The 14,188-nt window shown below is 36.1% G+C and overlaps 1 protein-coding gene across 2 annotated transcripts; it reads left to right on the top strand.

Moving 5' to 3' along the window:
* Positions 1 to 3,672: 3,672 nt before the first annotated feature.
* On the top strand, positions 3,673 to 12,071 carry LOC109160084 (leucine--tRNA ligase, cytoplasmic-like). 2 transcript variants are annotated; one of them, XM_019308222.1, is made up of 4 exons: positions 3,673 to 3,947; positions 8,167 to 8,246; positions 8,590 to 8,747; positions 8,854 to 12,071. In XM_019308222.1, exon 4 carries the CDS (start codon positions 8,903 to 8,905, stop codon positions 11,873 to 11,875), a length of 2,973 nt encoding a protein of 990 aa, XP_019163767.1. In that variant the 5' UTR covers positions 3,673 to 3,947; positions 8,167 to 8,246; positions 8,590 to 8,747; positions 8,854 to 8,902; the 3' UTR covers positions 11,876 to 12,071. The 2 variants fall into 2 exon arrangements, with proteins under 2 accessions (XP_019163767.1, XP_019163765.1); XM_019308220.1 differs by lacking the exon at positions 3,673 to 3,947 and having other exon boundaries at positions 8,109 to 8,246.
* Positions 12,072 to 14,188: the final 2,117 nt, after the last annotated feature.

Raw genomic sequence — 14,188 nt, 5'->3', positions numbered from 1 at the left:
TGATTTATAAAAAATAAAAAAAAAATAAAAACAAAATTAAAAAAAAAAAAAAAAAAAAACTGTAAAGTTAGACTTAACCACTTTCATCTTGAATCTCATGCATGCTAGAGTTGAATCCCGACAATGCTAGATTTAAAATTTTGAAGTGATAGTCTACTACTAGATCTGAAACCTTGAAGTGATGGTTTGTTATTGAAAGGCTAACCTCCTAGTTTGTTGTGGGATTATATTGCCCTTTTTTTTAATGCAATGCATTGTGTTTACAAAACACAATGTTAATAAGTTATAAAGAATAGAGTATACATTGTGTTGATATTTGCAAGATATATATATATATATATATATATATATATATATATATATATATATATATATATATATATATATATCCTTATTAGCAGGTAATTTTGATGTGCCTTATTATGCCACAAACTAAGCATCATTTCTTTTCTTCCATCTTAAGTAATTTTCTAGTGCTTATTTCTATTATTGTTATGTTCGTGTTCTTAAGCTTTTTTCGGTCTATATGATTATACCTTGTACTTTGGTAGAAGTAATGGGGAATTGTCAAACCTAGTGCACAATTCAGAAATGTTATAGACATAATAGATGGCACATAACTCCATCGTAAGGTATGATATGATTCAATTGAATACCAATGATGTGTATGATTCTTTGCTTCATCACTTTTGTTACAAATTATAAAACATGTGCTCATGGTACCCTTGTTAAATATCATATTGATATTATATAATAGTAGTGATATTGACATATGTTAACTTTAATTAGTCTAATATTGTTTACTATATAATACTCTCCATGTCTCATTTTATCTGTCTTACTTACTATTCATTGGTCAAATCAGCTCTTCTTTGTTTTTTTTTTTTTTTTTTTGGTTTTTTTTCTTTAGTATTTTTTACTCATTTTTAAATTTGATTTTTTGTGTTTAATAGTATTTTTAGTGTAGTTTCTAAATATATACATTGTTATCACTAGCAAACTTTTGAATAGATAATAATGACGCAAAAAGACCAGGAACATGTAAAACATCATACAATTTAAAAGAATGAGACTTAGTGGTAAACGAAGCATGACCAACACTGATAATATGCAAACCTGAACCGTTTCCAACACGAAGTGTGTCAGAACCATTGTAAATGGCTGTAGAGGACACCACAGAAGCATCAGATGTAGCATGATTTGTAGCCCCAGTGTTAGGAAACCAATTATGCGGACCAACATAACCAACATCATCGGCTTGAGGACTAGGGCCCTGATTATACCGCAGAAAACAGGTTGCAGTCGTATGACCTTGCAAATTTGGCACCGTGGCACATAAGGTCGACCACCACGATGTCCTCGTCCGCGCCTACTCTGCCCTCGTCTGCGACCGCCTCCACGTCCCTACGAGGACTGCCGACTACCAGACCTGCCATCACGTTGCGCTGCCATCGTCGTAGGGCCTGAGGAACTACCGACGAGAGCACCATCATCCACACATAAGAACTATTGTGCAACTAGAAAATCAGCAAGTTCATTAAGAGTGATCGGATCTCCCTTCGTCAATGTCGCTACCAATGGCCGAAACTCTGGACGCAATCTGTGAAAAACATACAGATTTTGATCATCCAATGAGATTGGACGACCGACTAAAGCAAGATCCTCCACAAGAACCTGTGCTCGACCAAGATATTCTGACACAGAATCATTGCCTTGCCTAAGCGCTTGAAGTTGCCCGAGAAAATAGAGTGCCTGAGCACGGGTTGACGATCCGAGACTGCTTTTAATGGATTGCCAAACCTGTCTGGATGTCATTTTTCTAATAGCAAGGCGCATCAACTCCTCGGATAGGGAAGAAATTAGCATAGAGAGGATCACTTGATCCTGTTGAACCCATATTTCGCGGGAACCGACTGACGATTGGACATCTGGAACCAATGCGGTGGAAACATCATTCGGCGACACAGGGATGGTTGTGGATGGACATGGTATTGAAATCAACAAACCCTAAAAGATTTTGTCAACGCATGAAAGGAACCACTTGAGTTCGCTAGAACAAATAATTTCAGGTAGTAAGTTTGATAGAAACAAAGTGATGGGCAGTGGATAACGAATTGTTAGCCATTGTTGGGACAGAGGCAACGTTCTCGAAGATGGTCTGTTCAAAAGATACTCCAACAAAGCTGTCTTGCACATTCGGAGATCGAGTTGCCGTTGATAAACCTGAAACTACTGATACCAAATGAGGGTTGAAAATATTGGATTGATTAATGAGAGAAAATGATACAGAGTATATATACAAGTATAATACAATCCTAGTATAACAGGTACAAGAATATAATCCTAGTCTAACACAATAAAAAAGTTCTAACAAATCGAAAATGAAAAAAAATCGATCAATACCTATTATTTGATGACAAGTAGTTGGGGGCATAGTCGATGACAATACTGACCTGACCCAATGTAAGCAACATCGACGTCTTGGAAACATCGTGGTAACGACGACGTTGTTTCCAGACTTCGTCGGGTAGCGACGACATTGTAGAAGATGGCGTTGGGCCCTAAAGTGACTGTGGATGGTGATGGCGGTCACGGAAGCTGAGCAACACAGTGGCGATGGCAGGCGTCGGCAGTGGCTGAGAGAGGCAGTGTAGTTGATGGTGACAAGGGAGAGGAAAGGATAAAAGAGGTGCGTGAAAACTTTTTCGCTATCCAAATTTTAGATCTGGTGCAAACTTGTCGTGAAAAGTTTTACGAAAGCAACCAATGCCAAAAGTTGTGGGGTTTGGTAGAAAATAACTATATTTAGCGACATTTCTAGCTAACACCAAATATCATACTAATCAAGGCGAATTAATACAAAAAATAATGACGGGATGAGATTGGTTTAAAGTCAGTTATAACTGACACAAGAAATTAAACTAACATTAATCTAATCAGTAACAATGTTTTGTTTTGTTTTGTTTTTTTCTTTTTAAAGATAGATGGGGGAGAAAGGCAAATTATGCTGTGGACCCGGGGTCCAAAATGACGTTGTCTGAATAAAAAAAATTACTTCCTTCTTTGCCGTTAACTTGACGTTTGTCTTCATAATTCATTCATCTATATTTACAATTTTTGAACTCTATATTCACAATTTTAGAATTGAATATTCACAATTTTAAAACTGAATATTCACAATTTTAGAACTGAATATTCACAATTTTATATCTCAATATACAAAATTACAGAACTCAATATTCACAATTTCATAACTCTATATTCAGAATTAAAGAACTTTATATTCACAAAAAAAATATAATTGGCTGAAGAAACGGTACCACTAACGACACCGTGATTCCAAATGCACAAAGTTGCATCATTTTGAACCTGAGTCCACCGTGCAAGGTGGACTCGGGGCCATGGCATAACAATTGGAGGAGAATAATTGATATTGTTGTCATTTTAGAGCCGTCAAAACGGGCCTAGCCTGGCGGGCTAGCCCATCTTGCCCGCCAAAAGGAAGGGTAGGTTCGAGTTTTATAAGCGCATTTTAGAGCGAGTTTTTTAGCCGGCCCCGCCATCACACTTTTTTTTTTTTTTTTTTTAAATATATAAATGAATAAAGAATTAAAGATTATTATTGATATTGATATTGAAACTAAAAAGCGCAGCCGCCCAGCCCTAAATCCTAATTTCCCCATTCTGCGATTTCTGCCGTTTCTCCAACTCTCCGTCTCTCCCTCAGTCCCTTTGTCGCGGTCGCCTACTGCCCTACTCCCAGCGACGCAGCCGCGTCACAGCCGACCACCTCCGATTCTCCACTTCTCCCGTCCCCCGTCACAGTACTGCAGTAGACAGCAGGTCAGCAGTCCAGGCTGACAGCAGGTACCACTCCTAGTCTCCTACCAGCCGACGGCTCTATCCAGCATCAACATTCAAGTATTCAACAGCGAGTCAGCGACCCGGTAATTTATTTTCTATTTTTCTTACCCTTTCATTTAATTAATTTATTTAATTACTGGTTTTTTATTTGGTTAGTGTAATAGTGTATAATTGTATATATGCTTTACCTATTTTATACGGTACAGATTTATCGTGTATAGATTATATAGTTATAGATGCAATGTTGAATTAGTATCTAGTACATATATTATTGTGTGAATATCATATTTATATGTTTGACATATTTTATTTGTAATAATCCAGTATATATTTTTATATTTCATTTCTGAACAACACAAAATCATGCCATTAGGTCATTTCTGAAATCGCTGTTACCAATTTTAGAAATAAATTTTAAATAAAATAATTAATTTTTGAAACATATTTAGGTCATTTCTGAAATTAATTTTTTTTTTCCCTTCAAAAAAAATTAATTTTTAAAAATAATTTTAAATAAAACAATTAATTAAATTATTTATTAAAAAAAATAGAACTGCCGAAGGGGAGTTCTAGTTTTTATTTATTTATTTATTTATTTATTTATTTTATTTTTTTATTTTATAATTTTAATTATTTATTTTATTTAAAATTATTTTTAAAATCGGTAACCACGTCAGCACAATTTCAGGTAAACAGGTCATTTTGGACCTAATGGCATGATTTTGTGTTGTTCCGGGGCCCAATTGTATCTTTTTTTAGCACTTTTGTGTGTAGTTGGTGGCTATTTGACCCTTATTCCTTAAAAAAACCCAAAAAAACCCAAACTGGCGGTCCTCCCTCATCCCTACGGGCCTAAGGGGGCGGGGCGAGCTGGCCCCCTAGGCCCGCATTTTCGCGGGCCCTGCCCTGCTAGCCCGCACTAACAGCTCTAGTCATTTATAGTGGGACCAAGATTAATAATAATCTATCACTAAGGGGGCGTTTGGTTCAGGTTATATAACATAACCAAGGGAATGTGACATTCCAAAGCTCACATTCCGGTGTTTGGTTCATATTATCTTAGGGAATCTAACATTCCCAAGGAATGTCACATTCCCTCCACATAGGATTTGAAGGGAATGTGATTCCCTTCAAAATCTTAGGTAATGTAAGATAACCTTGGTTATGTTAGTTTATTATAGGGGTGTAAATGAGCCGAGCTGCTCGCGAGTCGCTCATGAGCGGCTCGGTCAACGCTCGGCTCGAACTCGGCTCGAGCTCGAGCAGCTCGTGGATTAAACGAGCATGAGCCGAGCTTAGGTATTGTAGCCTCGCGGCTCGACGAGCCGTTCGCGAGCCTTATAATATATTATATAATATATAATATATAATATATAATATAATTATATTATATTTAGTATATAAAAAATAATAATTAGGGGAGGGAAATTAAAATACTTTAATAATTATGTATGGATAAAAATAATAAAACAAAGTAGTTTAAATTTTAAATCAAACAGGTCAAATTTGAGATCAAAATTGAGCTCAAATTCGAGCCTAAACTCGAGCTCAAATTCGAGCCTAAACTCGAGCTCAAATTCGAGCCTAAACTCGAGCTCGAATTCGAGTCTGAACTCGAGCTTGAATTCGAGTCTGAACTCGAGCTCAGGTTATGGCTCGAATTCGAGCTCGAGTTTGAACAATCGAGCTGCTCGAGCAGCTTGACAATTGCCGAGCTCGAGCTCGAGCATCAGTTCACAAGCTCGAACGAGCTCGAGCTCGAGCAGTGCTATCATTAACGAGCACGAGCATGAGCCTACCTAGGCTCGGGCTCGGCTCGACTCGTTTACACCCCTAGTTTATTTTATATATATATATATATATATATATATATATATATATATATAATTATTTTTGTAATTATATATTTTTTTTATTTTTATTATGTTATGTTAGCATATTAAATAATTTTGTTTCTCAAGTTCAAGATTTTAGTTAATATTTTAAAATCATGTAATTATACATGATACCGTTATCTTATTTATTTATTTTAATTTTTAAATTTATTAAAATATATAAAAATATGTTAAGGATATTTTAGTGTGTATAAAAGATAACCTTAAACCAAACATGATTATATTACATACCCCAATTTTAACCAAACACGGGAATCTAACATTCCCAGCAATGTAACATTCCCTAAGGTAATTTGACATTCCGTGAACCAAACGACCCCTAAGTTCCATGGAAATGAGTGAGAAGGGAGATATTATTATGTTATTTATAACTAATGCGATATATAAAAGCAACCATTGCTAAAAATTTTGGGGTTTGATAGAAAATAATTATCTTTAGCGTCATTTCTAACTATCACCAAAGATCACACTAAGCAAGGTGAATTGATACAAAAAACAATGACTTGATGAGATTGGTTTAAAGTTGGTTATAACTAACAGAAGAAATTAATTGACATTGAATCTCATTCAAATTCTTATTATAACATCGATCTCTTAAAACGATGTGAAATATGATTTAAGGTCAATTATAGTAACTAACACTATATCCATATTTTTAAAGAAGTGTTAACTCAATTGAAAGTTAACTGAATTAACCAAATAGACACTACTAAGCAAAATATAGACTTTTAAAATCAATAAAGTAAAATAGCACACATTTATTTTAAGGAGTAAAACAATTTAGGTTTATAAACACGAAGAATTAAAAAGGAAAAATGTCATAGGGGGTGTTTGACAAATGTTTGATAGCTGATAGTTGATTGGGTTAGTTGGTTGTGAAAAAGTATTTGATAAATTAGATGTTTACTATTAGACTATTAGCTGATTGTATGTAAGATGACCTATAAGGGCATAAACATATTGTGTTAATTTATTCTCTTAAATTACTTTTACAATTATTATTGTTATTATTATTGTTGTTATTATTATTATTATTATTATTTTTATTATCATTATTATTATTATTATTATTATTTCAAGGATGAGTGAAATAAAAAAGAAAGAAAAATATTATTATTCTTGTTACGAAAACATAAAGAAAAAGGGGTATGGCAGATGAACAACAATAAGAGATATAAATGTTAGGGATGACAAGCGTAAAATGATCATTTCAAATTAAGGCCAATCAGCTAATAAAAATGCTACTCTTCTTCGCTTTTCAAATTTGGCTTATTTCATCAATAAGCTAATGCAATAAGCCATTTTACCAAACATTTCAAGTAGCCTATTAATTAGTCAAAATTGGCTTATCAGTTATGTTAACAAACACGGTCCTAGTGTACCCCTTGATTTTTAATGTTTCAACTTTTGGTTCATATGTTAACATGGGTCGGAGTATATTGTTGGGAAAATAGAGTGTTGCGATAATATTAGTGGCTAGTAGAAGGGTACTTAAACTTAAAATGACTCTAAATTATGAGTTTTTTTCAAAGCACTTCTTTGATACTTGAGAACCAGAAACATCGTTCATATTTAAACATGAAAATACTAATTGATAGCGAAAATTAGGCTAAAAGTAAGGGTTTGTGTATTTACTACATTCAAATCGAGATAACAAATAGGGGATGATAATGTACTCCTAATTACTTATGAAATATAAGTGTAGTAAGTCTTTAGTACAAAGCAATCGAGAGAAAAGTTAATTAAGGGAGTCAAACAATTCCAATTAGTAATAAACGAGTACAATATGTAGAAATGAGGTGCACAAGAAGGTGTGGCTGATCTAGAAAATAGAGCCATGATGACAACTTTGAGTTGGCTGACATGACACTCTCTAGTTGATGAATATTGTCTGCCACACAATTTGGCGTGTTAAGGTTATCAAATAGCTATGGCAACATGGTAGTGTAGGTTAGCTAGTCGGACCCCTACAAGACAAATTGATCTAGTGAGTAAATTTCCTAACTATAGCATATTGGTCCGACTCCAGTCTTATAAAATATTAATTCATCGGGCATGATCGATTAAGCTTATTGTTTGAGTTATTGGACTAGTTAAACTGCCTTATAGTTCATCACTAATATTTACAGAGTAAAAAATTGAATCCACTATTAAAAGAGAACTAAAAAAGTCAAAAAAATTCAATTAGAAATGTGTTTTGTCAAAAAATAACATAATAAAATATGTGTTTAAAAAAAAACATAATAAAGGATTTCTATGTGCAAACAACCAATGGCCAAAAATTTGTGGATGAACCCCAGTCAAAATCAAGGGCCAAAAATTTACCCTGGTAACGTATTTCTACGCGCATCAAAATCCTACTAAGTACTAACTGTCTCTCCTTGCTGTGTCGTTTTTTCTCCCTCAGTTGCTCTTCCTCAGTGTGGCTCATGTTCTGAGGCGCCGCTATCTTCATCCCAAGCCTCCATTCCATCTATCTATCTTCAGGTTTGCCGCTTCATCTACACTTCATTTTATTTTATTTTTATTTCTCACTTCTCCGCTAAATCTTGATATAAACTGTCTTAGCTGTGGAACTTGTTCTGTTTTCTTCCCTATGGTATATAGATCTGCAATTTTCACGATTATATATTAGTTTCTATTTCATTTGCAATAAATTAAGGTTAGCGGGTTCCATTTCTTGTGTATTTTACTGTCAATTGGTATTACTAGTTAACGATTTTGTAGCATCTTAGTTTGCTTTGTGTGTGGATGTAAATATGTAATATCCATCACTTTATGAGGATTTCATATCTACTGGGTGTATTTAATTTTGGTTTTGCATTTGTAGTTTTTGCAGTTCTGCTGGTAGGGAAATAATGGCAGAGGAGAGTGGGAAGAGTTTTGCTAGGAGGGATCGGTTGTTGGAAATAGAGTCGCAGGTTCAAAAGTGGTGGGAAGAGGGGAATGTTTTCAGAGCTGAGCCCAAAGATTCTCGTCCCTTGCCGGGTGAAAAGTTTTTTGGGAACTTTCCTTTCCCGTATATGAATGGCTATCTTCATCTGGGACATGCATTTTCGTTGTCTAAACTCGAGTTTGCTGCTGCTTATCATAGATTGAGGGGTGAAAACGTGCTTTTGCCCTTTGGGTTTCACTGCACTGGGATGCCTATTAAGGCATCTGCTGATAAGCTCTCGAATGAGATTGAGATGTTTGGAAATCCACCACAGTTTCCGGTTGCAGAAGAAGAGGAAACTGGTGAGCAAGAAGTGAAGGCGGAGGGTGAGGGTGAAGGGAATCAGACTGCTCCAGGTGGAAAATTTAAAGGGAAGAAGTCAAAGGCTGTTGCAAAGACTGGTGCTGCTAAGTTTCAGTGGGAAATCATGAGAAGCTACGGTTTGTCTGATGAGGAGATTGCTAAATTTACTAATCCGTATCACTGGCTGACTTTTTTCCCACCGCTTGCTGTGGAGGATTTGAAGGCTTTTGGGTTGGGTTGTGATTGGCGGCGCTCATTTATTACTACTGATATGAATCCATATTTTGATTCCTTTGTGCGGTGGCAAGTTAGGAAATTAAAATCCTTGGGAAAGATTGTTAAGGACCTCAGGTTTGCCATCTATTCTCCCAAAGATGGGCAGCCCTGTGCTGATCATGATCGGGCTTCAGGGGAAGGAGTTATTCCCCAGGAGTATACACTTATCAAGATGGAGGTAGTTGCACCCTTTCCATCAAAGATGGGTGTTTTAGAAGGTAGAAAAGTGTACCTTGCGGCTGCTACATTAAGGCCAGAGACAATGTATGGACAAACAAATGCTTGGGTATTGCCAGATGGAAAGTACGGTGCATATGAGATTAATGATACGGATGTTTTTATCTTGACTTATAGGGCTGCTCGTAATCTGGCTTACCAGAGGCTGTCACGCAAACCCGACGAGCCAACTTGTTTGGTTGAATTGACTGGTCAAGATCTTATTGGGTTGCCCCTGCGCTCTCCTTTAGCTTTTAATGAAGTTATATACACTTTGCCGATGCTATCAGTTCTTACTGAAAAGGGTACTGGTATTGTAACCAGTGTTCCCAGTGATTCTCCTGATGATTACATGGCCCTTCATGACTTGAAGGCTAAGCCGGCCTTCAGGGCCAAATTTGGTGTCAAGGATGAATGGGTCTTGCCCTTTGAGATTGTGCCTATCATCAATCACCCAGATTTTGGAGACAAATCAGCCGAGAGAATTTGCATAGAGAAAAAAATTAAAAGCCAGAACGAACGAGATAAGCTTGATGAGGCTAAGAAAGTAATCTACAAAGGTGGTTTTTACGAGGGAACCATGGTTGCTGGAGAGTTTTCTGGAATGAAGGTCCAAGATGCTAAAAGTTTGATCAGAAGCAAGCTCCTGGAGATGAATCAAGCTGTAGTGTACAGTGAGCCTGAGAAGAAGGTCATGTCGAGATCCGGGGATGAGTGTGTCGTGGCTTTGACTGACCAGTGGTATATCACCTATGGGGAACCAGAATGGCGGAATGCTGCAGAGGAGTGCTTATCCGGTATGAATCTCTATTCTGATGAGTCCCGTCATGGCTTTGAGCACACTTTAAGCTGGCTTAACCAGTGGGCTTGCTCACGCAATTTTGGGCTTGGTTCTCGCATTCCTTGGGATGATCAGTTTTTGGTCGAATCCTTGTCTGATTCCACACTTTATATGGCATATTATACCGTATGTCATCATTTGCAGAAAGGGGATATGTATGGTAGCGACCACTCTTCCGTGAAACCGGAGCAGTTAACGGATGAAGTTTGGGATTTCTTGTTTTGTGGAGGGCCATATCCTAGTTCTTCCGATATATCTTCTTCTCTCCTCGAGAAGATGAAAAGCGAATTCGAGTATTGGTATCCATTCGACCTCAGAGTTTCCGGCAAGGATCTTATTCAGAATCATCTTACGTTTTGCATCTACAACCACACCGCCATCTTGCCTAAGCACCTTTGGCCACACGGTTTCAGGTGCAATGGTCATATTATGCTAAACTCCGAGAAGATGTCCAAGTCTACTGGTAATTTCAGGACCCTGAAGCAGGCTATTGAAGAGTTCTCAGCAGATGCAACGCGATTCTCTCTTGCCGATGCGGGTGACGGGATGGATGATGCGAACTTCGTGTTCGAGACGGCTAATGCCGCTATCTTACGTCTCACGAAAGAAATCGCGTGGATGCAGGAGGTTCTTGCAGCCGAGTCGTCTTTGAGAAGCGGAGTGCCATCCACATATGCTGATAAGGTATTCGCTAATGAAATGAATATTGCAGTCGAAGCAACTGGGAAGAACTACGGCGGATATATGTTCAGGGAAGCTCTGAAGACGGGTTTCTATGATCTTCAGGCTGCTAGGGATGAGTACAGGCTGTCATGTGGTTCCGGGGGAATGAACCGTGATCTATTATGGAAATTCATGGACGTTCAAACACGGCTTATCGCTCCAATCTGCCCTCATTATGCTGAATATGTCTGGAAGGAACTTTTGAAGAAAAACGGGTATTGCATAAAATCCGGGTGGCCAAAAGCCGAGTTACCAGATCTCACCCTCAAAAAGGGTAACAAATATTTGCAAGATTCAATTGTTTCGATGAGGAAGCTCCTGCAGAAACAGGTTTCTGGATCGAAGAAAGGCAACATAAATGTGAATGCCCAAAACAAACCCACGGTGGGGTTGATATATGTGAACGAGCAATACGATGGGTGGAAAAGGGAGTGTTTGAACATACTCAGGACGAAATTCGACAAGGCCTCTCGCACCTTTTCACCCGACAAAGAAATCCTCGCCGAACTACAGCAGAGCGCAATTGCAAAAGAAGGCAATTTCAAGCAAATACAGAAGCTATGCATGCCGTTCCTGAGATTCAAGAAGGACGAAGTTATGGCCGTTGGGGATCAGGCACTGGATCTAAAGCTTCCATTTGGCGAGATTGAGGTCCTAAACACAAACTCAGACTTGATCAAAAGACAGCTTGGTCTTGAAAGAATCGAGATTTTGGATGCTGCAGAACCAACTGCAATTGGAAGAGCCGGTCCTCATGCATCGCTTTTGAAACAGAATCCGCCATCTCCCGGGAATCCTACCTCAATCTTCATCAATGAGTAAACTCAAAGACACAAACTTTTCTATCGCCATTCACATCTGGTTTTAAGTTGTAATTTTGTGGTTTCTGGGTTTTTGTTAAACCGGATTTCCAGTCTTTACTTTGCTATACTGATTGTTGTTTCATCATTTTGGATGTTAATTATATTGTAAGCAGACTAGCAATACTGTTTTAATCCATTTTGAGATTTTATGCTAATTATGGACAATCTCGAATTTAATATTCACTATTGACATGTTATTATTGTATTAGTTTCTTTGTTGTATTTGATTATTATAAAAAAAATTATTAACTCCATAGTAAAATGAGCTAATTTACAAATAACTAACGAAAACAAAGATTTAGAACTACCATAACAGAGTTGATTACTATACATACTATTAGAAAGTATTACACTTTCTACGTAATATAATCTTACACAATACTTGTTTTAGAATAAAATATTAAATTTTTAGTTTGATTTAATTGATTAATTGAAGAGCAACCACATTATTTTTTTGCTCAGTTTTTTAGAGTATACATAGAGGAAAGATGAAAGAGGAAATAAGAGAAAAATGTAAATATTTAGAGGCAAAAGTACAAATTAAAATGAAATATTTATAAAAAACTAAGAACTGTGTATCACTAACTATAGTCAACCACAAAAAAAGTATAGTATAAATGCATAATAACCACATTAACTGTGTTAAAAAAATAACCACATTAGCTGAAATGTTAAATTCAGTAAAAAAAAGTGAAATTAAAATAAAGATGTTGTAAAATTAAAAGTGATTTTTAATATTACTGGTACATATTTTCAAAAAAAAAAAAAAAAGTATTACTGGTAAATGCAAATCCCTTTGTATGAATAACAAGAGACATTCATCAACTGATTCAAGAGAAATTCTTATTGAATTAGTTAATAATAACATATCATATGAGTATTTAGTAAAATTTTTTAATAATTCTTTGGTCAATCTAATGAAATTCAAAGAAAAATAAAAAACAAAAATACCTATATTTTTAATTATTGTCTCAACAATACGTCAAGTAAGATTGTTCAATGAGAAAGACTTTGATTTTGAAGTCAAAATATAAGTCAATAGATACTAATGTTGATATGGATGCCAATAGGTGCAAATTACATTTTTGAAGTTGACATGCATGTTGACGTACCATATATATTAAAGGAACAAATTTGACTACCCAACTTCAATTCGTCAGCCATGGCGTCACCAAGCACTTATATACGCGTCTAGATGGATTTCAAGTGTAAAATTATAACATGTAAGAACTTAACTCAATAGTTAAATATAGAGTTAATACCCAAAATAGTCCTTCGACTATGTCGTAATTACCAATTTGGTCATCGACTATCATTCTTACCCAATTAAGTTCTCAACTATACAATTTTTACCCAATTTAGTCCTTTGTCAATTTGACTGTTTATTGACTGTCAAAAGTGGAAATAAAGTTATAATTTTACAAGTTTTCTCCTTCCTCCGCATTTAGCAGCGCTAAACCATGTAGCAATAAGCTCCGGTTGGGTTCTAAACCTGTCAGTATCGAAGTAGTGGTTGTGCATCGGATAGCCCATGAATTTGATTTCAACGATTTTTTGACGATCGAAATCTGATCGGAGTGTATTGCTACATGGTTTGGCGCTGCTAAATGGAGAGGAAGGAGAAATCTTGTAAAATTATAATTTTATCCCGACTTTTGACAGTCAACAAACAGTCAAATTAATACAGAGTACTAAATTGGGTAAGAATTATATAGTTGAGGACTAAATTGAGTAAGAATTGTATAGTTGAGGACTTAATTGAGTAAAAGTTACATAGTTGAGGACTTAATTGGGTAAGAATGGTAGTTGAGGACCAAATTGGTAATTATGGCATAGTCGAGGGACCATTTTAGGTATTAACTCTTAAATATACAATATTTGTGAGAAGAGATCAAAGTTCAAATTTTAACGATGATAGTGTGAGGATTGTGCACACATTATACTGAAAGAGAGTTAATTCCAACAGTAATCCTCCGATTATACTAATTTTTCAAAATTAGTCCCCGACATTTACTTTGGACAGTTTACGTCCCTTCGACTATAATTCTTCGTATTTCTTCCTTGTTTACACGACGTTGGACATCAGATTCACTTAATTGCTTAATCCCTAATGGAATTTTGTTCTTCGAGTGAATTTAGGGATTAAGCAATTCAGTGAATCTGATGTCCGAAGTCGCGTATACAAGGAAGAAATACGAAGAATTATACATTAGGTAGATGAAATGACTACTTTACCATTTCATTTAAAGTTCACTTTACCGTAATCTGACGA

Source organism: Ipomoea nil, unplaced genomic scaffold, assembly GCF_001879475.1.
Source record: "Ipomoea nil cultivar Tokyo-kokei standard unplaced genomic scaffold, Asagao_1.1 scaffold2845, whole genome shotgun sequence".
Classification (NCBI taxonomy): Eukaryota; Viridiplantae; Streptophyta; class Magnoliopsida; order Solanales; family Convolvulaceae; genus Ipomoea; species Ipomoea nil.
This window is presented reverse-complemented; position numbering and strand designations above follow the sequence as displayed.